The 12,251-nt window shown below is 44.6% G+C and overlaps 1 protein-coding gene across 1 annotated transcript in view; it reads left to right on the forward strand.

Annotated features, from left to right (window-relative positions):
- The window catches only part of mapkap1 (MAPK associated protein 1), a 155,888-nt gene that overhangs the window by 55,672 nt on the left and 87,965 nt on the right, over positions 1-12,251 (forward strand). Inside the window, 1 exon segment of the mRNA XM_084324727.1 lies at positions 11,953-12,129. Within this exon segment, the coding sequence (XP_084180853.1) occupies positions 11,953-12,129 (177 nt within the window).

Consider the following 12,251-nt stretch of genomic DNA (forward strand, 5'->3'; position numbering starts at 1 on the left):
AGGCGGTAAATATACGACCTGGAATAGTTAAGGAATAACAGCAATGATACTTTAATGATTATAAGACTGGATACACTAAGGGGGGGTAATCCGGTCGCTTGTAAGACAACAGGAGTAGGAGGGGGGGGGGGGGGTAGAGTCTGGCTGCCTCGTCCGGCCAAGGGTATCCTGGGTGAACCCACAGTTGTGCAGCTCGGTGCGCCAGCGATCCTTGGACCACAGATGAAAGCAGGTGGACTCTCTGTGAGCCGGCTCTCTCCGGTCCACGGGGGAGAGACGTGAAGCGACCTCGTCTTGCAGAGCGTCTCCTCACCTTGCGTCCTCTCCAGGGGGGGGGGGGGTTCCAACACACGGCAGTGTCGGGGGTCTTTATCCATGGAATAATCACTGTACACAAAGCATAATCCGTGCCTGGGAAGGCGGGCTGTCGTCGGTAGAATAATCCGGTATACAGGTCCACTCGCTCGTCGGCTCTGGGGCTCCTCGGATGCAGTCTCACATGGGGTCGACCATCCTGGATAAGCAGCCAGTTCTCTGCCCGAAACGATGGGGTACTGACTACGGTAGTATTCTCACCGCACGAAGCACTATATATTAATAGACTATTATTAGCTTAATAGACTACGTCCAACTCGACGATATAGTGCCAAATATGACTATTCAAATATTAATATACACGATGTCTCAATACCGATGGTAGGCCGAACTTGGCCTTACTCCCACACGTGGCGTCGCGGGGAGGCTTTACGTCTGTCACTCTATTGGAGGGTAAGAAACTGGACTGAAAAAGGAAGTCCTACTTTAGTAGCGCAGTATATATACGCACTATGAACAAATAGTACCGTTAGTGGTGCGGTAGCCAGATTCCTACGCGGAACTAGGACTTGTTCGTACATGTTGAGCGGTACGTTTGAACTGGGTCTGGGGGGTATGGCAGCCTGGCACCAAGGTCTCGACCAATAGTAGAATGGAGACTATTATGGGATGTTCAGTAGGCTAGAATGGATATTCAATGCATATTGTACAAGGAATATACAAGGGATATCAGGGAATATTAGAGAATATACAAATACAATTAAATATATATATATAAATAAATATATATATTCGGTTTAATCTGGCCCTTCACAACATTTAGCGTTTAATTGTGCATAAACTACAGTATGTAGAAATTAACTGGTTAGTCACTCTTGGACTATGAACAATGCCTGTCAAATGAGCCATACTATTGTCTCCATAGCTATAATACAGAACACACGATGGGTCTGCAAACATCGCTAAAATGGTCAATAACGCTGGCGCCATTGAGTAAAGATGGGAAAAGAGTGTGACGCTCAATGAGTTAAGGCAGGTTAGATAGCAATTTTCCTAATAGCTATGTCCAACAACACATTTAGGAGTTAATAATAATAATTATAATAATAATAATTTAGGACCTGCTCAGAGGTCATTAATCGGCATGCATGCGATGCATGTATGCGATTCGTATCTGCGATTAACCCATCCCGTCGTCCTTCCCCCCCAAGGGCAGCCGGGAGCAGACAGGCGCAACGTGAGCCGCGCCAGGGGACCAATCCAAGTGCTCCTGTCCGTCTTCGTCAAGGACGCCACAGCGTTAGCGATCTTGTTGTTGTGCATGTTTTTCCATTGGGTTTATCTTATCGGGGGGGGAACCCTTGCGAGCACGGGGAGAACATGCAAACTCCACACAGAAAGGCCTGGGAGATACCCCACCTGGGTAACTGGCATCATGGAAACCTGGTCCCCAAGCGGGAATCAAACCCTGGACCTTCTTACTGTGAGGCGACAGTGTTTAACCACTACACCACCGTGCCGCCATAGTTGAGGGTGAACCGGCCCATACCACTGACATCTCTTGTTTACCGTTAAAAGTATGCTTTAAGTATTCAGTATTGCAGTCACTCTAGCACAGTGTTTCTCAACCGTGTCATGTCAAGGACCCCCAAATTGATACGTTTTAATTTTGGCGCCCTTGGTCATTGAGTTTCCACGCCTGCTTAGTGAGTGTGAGTGTGCGGTTCCATAACGTGTGTTAAATTGCATTTCTTACCTGATTTTGCTCAAAGTTGCCAAATAGGTTGACTGTCAGCCAAAAACATGCTTTGTTGATTTTTTTTGCCTCTATATCGGTCAAAGATTGAAGCACACTGCCACAGGAACATTTTACTGAATAAACTTTTTTTTGCTACCAGTCAAAACGCATTGGTCATCAGTAAGCAGGGTCATATTTCAGTAAGCAGGACTAAATTAAACAAGGACAAATGGTAATGGATGATTCCCAACCTGACAGCTTTTTTGATGCTATAGTAATTAATTCATGTTATTAATTAACACATCAAGTGCCGTTCAGCAGGGGGCACTGTGGGCCATTAGTGCCAACGCTCGGTTCAATGAGATAAATGCTGGTGTTTTGCAGTGCTAAACCTATATTAAATATTATAGCTATGGATCTAATAACGCCGTCGATTGTCAGTGAGTTTCTTCCGGTCAACATGCAAAAAACAGATAATTTATTCATCAATACATTTCCGTTTTATACCGTGGTGAATACGAGCATAGTTCCAGAACGATTCTGTGTAATCCCAGGGAACGCAGCCAAAACAGCCCTTATCTGCATTTCACTATTTATCGTGCCATTTCTCGCTTGATTATTGAATCGATCTGAAATCAACGCTAGATTATCCAACGGCAAACGCTACACAGTACATTACAGACACACGCTGCAATCGTGGCGAAAAAATCGCAAGACTGGTAACATATAGTCCTTACCTTGTATCTGATGTACTGCAAAAAGAATAATCCAATTATCTGATGGCCATTCAAAATTTTCATTGCGATCGTTTGTCCAACGTTATCCAGCATTGCAGATGATCTGGCGGGCGGGGACCCTCGTCGAGGGAACTGTGGTGACCGCTTGTCTTGCCGGAGTGTTCAGACCCCGCCCCCACACCGCAGCTCGGCCAAGAAAACAAACCACATTGTTTCAAATGGAGTGCAATAGCGGCCGCAAGGCGTTAGGCGGCGGTATTGGCCGTTTGCGATCTCAGACACATTCAGGACAGCATGCACAAGGTGCCTTGATGGATTATGAATGGCAATAGCAAATAAAAGAAATAACGGTGGCACTCAACGGTCGGGCCACAGAAACGTAGATCTACGTAAACGGCACCCAATGTGTTAAGAGGATATTATTTATCCAGGTGCATTCCACGTGGGGAAATGGGAAGTAGGGAGGGGATACACACACGCATACATGCACTAACATGCACACGCGGCTGGTCCGGCTACCAAAACAAAGAACAGAGAAGCACCATTACTCCACTATATATGTTTAATTGGTGCAAATAGGTGTTTGCTGCTATATTGATGTTCAAAATCGGAGATATAGCACCTTTAAAACAGGGCAGTGCACAGACGAAACTTGGTTGGATTTCGAATGACAATGGCAAATGCTCGATAATTCTGTTCTAGCTGCGTAATCAAATAATTCTCACACGTTGAAGAACACAAGTTGCATTATTTATTTGCAGGTGAATGTAGCTAGTGTAGCATTAATCAGGTGAATGTAGCTAGTGTAGCATTAATCAGGTGAATGTAGCTAGTGTAGCATTAATCAGGTGAATGTAGCTAGTGTAGCATTAATCAGGTGAATGTAGCTAGTGTAGCGTGCAGGTGAATGTAGCTAGTGTAGCGTGCAGGTGAATGTAGCTAGTGTAGCGTTATCAGCTGAATGTAGCTAGTGTAGCGTTATCAGCTGAATGTAGCTAGTGTAGCATTATCAGGTGAATGTAGCATTATCAGCTGAATGTAGCTAGTGTAGCATTAATCAGGTGAATGTAGCTAGTGTAGCATTAATCAGGTGAATGTAGCTAGTGTAGCGTGCAGGTGAATGTAGCTAGTGTAGCATTATCAGCTGAATGTAGCTAGTGTAGCATTATCAGGAGAATGTAGCATTATCAGGTGAATGTAGCTAGTGTAGTGTTAGCAGCTGAATGTAGCTAGTGTAGCGTTATCAGGAGAATGTAGCATTATCGGGTGAATGTAGCTAGTGTAGTGTTAGCAGGTGAATGTAGCTAGTGTAGCATTATCAGGTGAATGTAGCTAGTGTAGCATTATCAGGTGAATGTAGCTAGTGTAGCATTATCAGGTGAATGTAGCTAGTGTAGCATTATCAGGTGAATGTAGGATTATCAGGTGAATGTAGCTAGTGTAGCATTATCAGGGGAATGTAGCGTTATCAGGTGAATGTAACTAGTGTAGCATTATTAGGTGAATGTAGGATTATCAGGTGAATGTAGCTAGTGTAGCGTTATCAGTTGAATAGCTAGTGTAGCGTTATCAGTTGAATGTAGCTAGTGTAGCGTTATCAGGTGAATGTAGCTAGTGTAGCGTTATCAGTTGAATAGCTAGTGTAGCGTTATCAGGTGAATGTAGCTAGTGTAGCGTTATCAGGTGAATGTAGCTAGTGTAGCGTTATCAGGTGAATGTAGCTAGTGTAGCGTTATCAGGTGAATGTAGCTAGTCTAACGTTATCAGGTGAATGTAGCTAGTGTAGCATTATCAGGTGAATGTAGCTAGTGTAGCATTATCTGGATTATAATTATAGGTTATGGAACTTGGTGCCGCCTTCTTCATGTGTGCGACTGTCAAATTCCAGCATCCCTGAATAGCCCGGAAGTATTCCTTCGGTCCCACACAGAGAATCCATATCAAATGTCTTAATCCTTTGATTTGTTTTGCGGTCATATATGGATAGAATCAGGTTCCGCTACTAGTCAGCTGATAGTTTAAAAGGGCAGTGAAATAAATGTCCTTTCTCAACTTCAGTGAAAAGGAGCAGAAGAATCAAGAGTCAAGTCAAGAGTTTTATTTGTCACGGCATACAAGTATACAGTGGAATGCGGGGGGATGAACAGAGATTGGCCCAGCCACGAATAATATCAAATGCCAGCCTGTGATCTGTCTGCTGAGAGCAGCCTTGCAGAGTTTATGTTTGACAATTCTTCATTGCATTCAAAATTCATCCAGAGTAATTTGTCGTCATTCTGTTAAGTTGCAGCCAAGGACAGAGGCACGTGGCCAATTCAGGGGTGAACAAATAAGATTGTCACCTATTGATATCAAACAGTCTTTTCTTTGCCTGCCTGCTATTTAAATCAGTGGTGTTTCTTCCTCTCAAATATAACGAGACATAAAACCGATGTAAGTGTGATTTATTTTGGCATGACGTGGTCCCAGAGAGAGAGATAAGAGTCAAAGTGAAGAATACTGAGGGAGAGAGAGATGAGAGTCAAAGTGAAGGATACTGAGGGAGAGAGAGATACGAGTCAAAGTGAAGGATACTGAGGGAGAGAGAGATACGAGTCAAAGTGAAGGATACTGAGGGAGAGAGATAAGAGTCAAAGTGAAGGATACTGAGGGAGAGAGAGATAAGGGTCAAAGTGAAGGATACTGAGGGAGAGAGATAAGAGTCAAAGTGAAGGATACTGAGGGAGAGAGAGATGAGAGTCAAAGTGAAGGATACTGAGGGAGAGAGAGATAAGAGTCAAAGTGAAGGATACTGAGGGAGAGAGAGATGAGTCAAAGTGAAGGATACTGAGGGAGAGAGAGATGAGAGTCAAAGTGAAGGATACTGAGGGAGAGAGATAAGAGTCAAAGTGAAGGATACTGAGGGAGAGAGAGATGAGAGTCAAAGTGAAGAATACTGAGAGAGAGAGAGATAAGAGTCAAAGTGAAGGATACTGAGGCAGAGAGATAAGAGTCAAAGTGAATGATACTGAGGGAGAGAGATAAGAGTCAAAGTGAAGGATACTGAGGGAGAGAGAGATAAGAGTCAAAGTGAAGGATACTGAGAGAGAGAGAGATAAGAGTCAAAGTGAAGGATACTGAGGGAGAGAGAGATAAGAGTCAAAGTGAAGGATACTGAGGGAGAGAGAGATAAGAGTCAAAGTGAAGGATACTGAGGGAGAGAGAGATAAGAGTCAAAGTGAAGGATACTGAGGGAGAGAGAGATAAGAGTCAAAGTGAAGGATACTGAGGGAGAGAGAGATGAGAGTCAAAGTGAAGGATACTGAGGGAGAGAGAGATAGAGTCAAAGTGAAGGATACTGAGGGAGAGAGATAAGAGTCAAAGTGAAGGATACTGAGGGAGAGAGAGATAAGAGTCAAAGTGAAGGATACTGAGGGAGAGAGAGATGAGAGTCAAAGTGAAGGATACTGAGGGAGAGAGAGATGAGAGTCAAAGTGAAGGATACTGAGGGAGAGAGAGATGAGAGTCAAAGTGAAGGATACTGAGGGAGAGAGAGATAAGAGTCAAAGTGAAGGATACTGAGGGAGAGAGAGATGAGAGTCAAAGTGAAGGATACTGAGGGAGAGAGATAAGAGTCAAAGTCAAAGGAGACAACCTCCTCACCCCTATTCCACTACTACACCCCCTCACCCCTATTCCACTCATATACCCCCTCACCCCTATTCCACTACTATATCCCCCTCACCCCTATTCCACTACTATATCCCCCTCACCCCTATTCCACTACTACACCCCCTCACCCCTATTCCACTCATATACCCCCTCATATACCCCCTCACCCCTATTCCACTACTATATCCCCTCACCCCTATTCCACTACTACACCCCCTCACCCCTATTCCACTACTACACCCCCTCACCCCTATTCCACTACTACACCCCCTCACCCCTATTCCACTACTACACCCCCTCACCCCTATTCCACTACTACACCCCCTCACCCCTATTCCACTACTACACCCCCTCACCCCTATTCCACTACTACACCCCCTCACCCCTATTCCACTACTATATCCCCCTCACCCCTATTCCACTACTACAATATGAATATCATTTTGTTTTTTATTGCCCTTTGTACACCACTTTGAGGAGGGCTTTATTTGAAAAAATTCAAGATTTGTTTTGGCAGTCTGAGAGCTGTATGTTGAGTTGTTTTTTTGTGGAGGACATCTTCGGTTTTGCAGGATTTTTGGAGAAGGCATGGCACCTGAGACAAAACACACTGTATCCTATATAATTGTATTTGAATTCACCTTGTTTTTCTGTTTATTTATTTACATTGAGTACAGCTTGTGTTATATTACGTTTTATTGTATTTTCTTGTATTTTTCTTTTTTTTTTATGGCCATCTTGGTCTATGTCATTTGTTAAGTAATTGGTAAAGTATATTATTATATACTTATTGTTATGTGTCTTGTAAGCCCATATGGGCTGGGCATACATCTGTATGTAAGACACGAAAATAAAAAATATCAAATCAAAAAATCAAATCAAACTACACCCCCTCACCTCTATTCCACTACTACACCCCCTCACCTCTATTCCACTACTACAACCCCCTCACCCATATTCCACTACTACACCCCCTCACCTCTATTCCACTACTACAACCCCCTCACCCATAATCCACTACTACAACCCCTCACCCCCACCTCTTATTTCACCATCCAACACATCCAAGCTCCCAGCATTCCTCCTCTCTCCGTTATGTCTTTCTTTACACACAGTGCTGAACAAACCCCTCTCTGTCTCTTCTCTCCCCTTTTTCCTTTTAATTACCCCCTTCTTTTAATTACCCCACGACATAAATCGTGTCGCTGTTTGTTTTGTTGTTTGATGTGTCTTCGTTGTCGCCGCCGTCCAAAAGGGGGGGGGGGGGGGGGGGTGGCACGGTCGTCACCCCTCGGTCGCCGTTTTCTTGGAAACCACTGGGACAGCAGCCAAAATCGGGGGGTGGTGGGGGTTGAAATTCCCCGGCAGGGTGCACACACCGGGGGCCTCATTGTTTGGGTTGTGCATTAATGGGGTGCTGATTGGTTACGGAATACGGACACACACACATACACTCACAGAGTTGAGTATAGAGTTGTTTTCGCTATTATGCAGCTTTTATTTTTCCAATATTCTCCACACTTAATAAGCAGCTGGCCGTTGGCCTCAACTGTGTGCAATTGTGCACACATTCACGCACGTTCACAATGATCTCTCGCCTCTCCGAGTCATGACAGTCTTTATTTTTTCAGAATCTCTGTGGGCCCGCTGAACTTAACTTCACACTCACCAATGATGGTTTTATTGTCACTCTGTGGACCCGTGATTCTCATGAATCTCTCTCGCCCCCTCCCCCCCTCTCTCTCTCTCACACTCTCTTTGTATGTCTCCGCGCGGCCAGAGGCGTTATGTTTTCAGGTTGTCCGTCTGTACATACGTCCCATTCTCGTGAATGTTATATCTCAGGAACGCCTGGAGGGAATTTCTTAAAATGTTGTCCACTAGGACTCAAGGATAAACTGAACAGATATTGGTGGTCAAAGGTCAAGGTCACTGTGACCTCACGTCCATCCCATTCTCTCGTGAATGCGCTATCTCAGGAATGCCTGGACGGAATTTCTTGCAATTTGGCACAAAGATTTTGGTGGTCAAAGGTCAAAGTCAGTGTTACCTCACGTCCGTCTCGTTTTCTCATGAACGCGATATCAGGAATGCCTTAAAATTTGGCACAGATATCCACTCGTTACAGTCTACTCCTTTCATTGGTTTCGCTTAACCACACCCCTATGCTTAAGCCCCACCCCTATGCTTAAGCCCTGCCCTCTTTAATTTCTCATGGACCGTTTGTTGTAGATGCTTATGGGAGGTGTCAATGGACTCGGTACAGACTACTACTTTCATTGGTCTAGCTTAAAGGGGAGATGAAGCATTGAACAATGTGATCCTAGTTTGTTTGTTGTGTACCTTGTGTAAGACAGGGTCCTATAATCAAATGTGAAATCCTGCTTATTTGTCTGAAAAACCAAATATAATTTCCCTGTTTTCCCCATGGGCGCCACCATTTTGTTGCTGACGTCACGGTGTTGGTTTGGTCTGGCTCCTGCTGGGTAGCTGCCTAGTAAACATGGAGTGTCAGTAAATGCAACGTTGCCTACCAAACAACGGGACCGCGGTTGTTCTTTTTGTATTGCTCCTGGCTTTTCAAACAAATTTTACCGTGTGAAAGAGAGGAAAGTTGGTTCATTTCCACAAACTATCAGTGAAAAAAACAGTGTTGTTCAACCACCGTCGCGGGGCATTTAGCTACCTGGTTACCTAGCTCCAGTTCAACCACCGTCACGGGGCATTTAGCTACCTGGCTACCTAGCCGCAGCCGGGATTCAAAGCCAACTAGCCGGCTAACCCAGCTCGCTAAATGCTGCATGTAGCTAGTTAGCTGAACTGGAGCTAGGTAGCCAGGTAGCTAAAAGCCCTGTGACGGTGGTTGAACTGGAGCTAGGGAGCCAGGTAGCTAAATGCCCCGTGACGGTGGTTGAACTGGAGCTAGGTAGCCAGGTAGCTAAATGCCCCGCGACGGTGGTTGAACAACACTGTTTTTTTCACTGGTAGTTTGTGGAAATGAACCAACTTGCCTCTCTTTCACACGGTAAAATTAGTTTGAACAGCCAGGAGCAATACAAAAAGAACCACCGCGGTCCCGTTGTTTGGTAGGCAACGTTGCATTTACTGACACTCCATGTTTACTAGGCAGCTACCCAGCAGGAGCCAGACCAAACCAACACCGTGACGTCAGCAACAAAATGGCGGCGCCCATGTTGATAAATGCTTCAAAAAAGGACATAACAAATAGTTTTTTCTTAGAAACTGCTTATTTTTATAACGTGATTTTTTTCTGTGGCTTATCTAAATACTAATTTGATGCTATGACTGTTTATATCGCTATGCTTCATCTCCCCTTTAACCACGCCCCCATGTGTAAACATCGGCCCCTTTGTATCTCGTGAAGCATTTGTCGTACAGACTCCCTCAGCAGGCACATCCACTTACATTGGTCTGTTTGCTCCGCCCCCTGATGCTGTATTTCTATGTATGTATTTACTTTATTGTATCATATATTTTCGATTCATTTAGATTATAATCGATTCTAACATATTCAAATCGATGCATCGATTCTAACACATTAGAATCGATGCATTTTGATTAATCGATGCATCGTTACACCCCTAAAACTAACGTTAACAAAATGGCTTATTTTGAGAGAACAGTGTCATCACAGCCCAGCCTACTGTCATTGGCTGTCACTCAAGTTTCACTCATGAATATTATCACTCCCCCCCCCCCCTTGCCCACAGTTTGGCAGCTCTGAGGACAAGCCCAAAACAATGTTACTTACATTTTACAAATTCAATATGGCTCCAAAAAGTATAAAACTCTTATAGAGGATTCCTCAATGGCAAAGGAGGGGAGTGCATACTCTGGAGGATATTTATGATAAGAATGGCCTCCGTGCGTTTCAGGACTTAAGAGAATTTTATGATCTTCCCGGCGAGTCCTTCTTTCTTTACCTTCAACTAAGGTCAGCACTGAGGGCGCATGGCGTACCGTGGGCTCAAGCTTTGCACCCACACCCCTTCCTCAGGCTCATAGTGGACAGAACGACATCCAGAGGGTTTGTCTCAGACTTTTATATGCTCTTAATTCAATCCACGTATAAAAATGTATCATTGGATACAATCTGGCGTGTGGATATCCCGGAGTTGGACCCCGAGTTTGACTGGGATGATGTTTGGGCAAATGTGGCATTATCTTCCCGCAACCCCAATCACCAGCAAATTAATTTTAATTATATTCATAGGACCTATCTTACACCTAGGAAGCTATTTGCTATGGGACTGATAACCGACTCTCGGTGCACTTTGTGCTCTCAAAAGGCCACTGGCACTTATATGCATATGTATTGGGATTGCCCACCAGTGGCCCGTTTCTGGAGGTCAATAACGGACAAACTTTCAGATCTGTGTGGCTTAACTATCCCATTCACAGCTGTTACGCTACTCCTGAACGATATAACGACACTACCCGCGTCCGTACAACTGAAAAGGGTTGTCCTAGCGGGCGTCACAGCAGCGAAGAAGCTTATAGCAATGAGATGGAAGGAGCCTGAGAAGCTTACAATGATTAACTGGTCCCTAACTCTATTGGATGTGATTTATCTTGAGATATCCACGGCTCGGGTGATTGGGGTAGGGCAGGCTGGCATTGACCTGTGGTTCGCAGCAGCTGAGAAGGTAAAGACCGCCGTGTGCGGCTGAGCGGGGTTGGGGCGCTTGATCGGGGGGGTCCGGCGGTCTCTGGGGAGGGGGAGGAGGAAATGTCTCGTCTGTCTTGGTTTTTGTCTTGTCCTTCTTAACTTTGACTGGGGGGATTTTAGGGGGGGTTGGTATTTAGCTATTCTGCGCTATATGTCAATTCACATGCCATCTCCCCAAGGGACTAATATTGGCAGACTGATTGACCTGTCAACCAACTTGGAGGAAGAATTTCTTTCTTCTTACACTTTACCTTCTGCGAGTTTGGCAGTCTTGAACATGTGTAAGGGACCTAGGCTATCTACAGTAAATCTGCGGCAACACTCTCATAAACAATCTTTTAAGTCACTCCACTTTGTAAAGGTGGGGAAAGGTTGTCATGTTTTGAAGACCCTTTTTGTTATTGAAGTAGCCATCTATATTTGATAGGTTGGACGCTGTTTCTTTTTCTTTTTGTCTTTATAATTTATTATTCTGTATTATTATTGTTTGTTATTCTCCTGTGAAGTTATGTTTTTTGTTACTGTGGTTATTGTGTTGTCCTGTTTCATGTAATTAATAATAAAAAAATTTGATCAAAAAAAAAACTCTTATAGAGGTATATTCATATTAATGCCTTTTCTCTCTCTCCTGTTCTCCTCTCCTGTTCTCCTCTCCTGTTCTCCTCTCCTCTCCTCTCCTCTCCTCTCCTCTCCTCTCCTCTCCTCTCCTCTCCTCTCCTCTCCTCTCCTGTTCTCCTCTCCTCTCCTCCTCTCCTCTCCTCTCCTCTCCTCTCCTCTCCTCTCCTCTCCTCTCCTCTCCTCTCCTCTCCTCTCCTCTACAGTGAGAACGTGAGTGCCTACTGCCTCCACATAGCAGAAGACGATGGCGAGGTGGATACAGACTTCCCGCCCCTGGACTCCAATGAGCCCATCCACAAGTTTGGCTTCAGCACGCTGGCGCTGGTGGAGAAGTACTCCTCGCCTGGTCTGGCCTCCAAACAGTCCTTGTTTGTCAGGATGTGAGTACAACTCATTCAGCATGGAAAATAAACGTAAAAAACTACACATTTTTCCATCAGTTTAAAGTTTCCATCAGGGGAGTCGATGGATACCTCGGTGTACACATAGACAATAAATTGAA

Source organism: Notolepis coatsorum (assembly GCF_963971535.1).
Source record: "Notolepis coatsorum genome assembly, chromosome: 11".
Lineage (NCBI taxonomy): Eukaryota > Metazoa > Chordata > Actinopteri > Aulopiformes > Paralepididae > Notolepis > Notolepis coatsorum.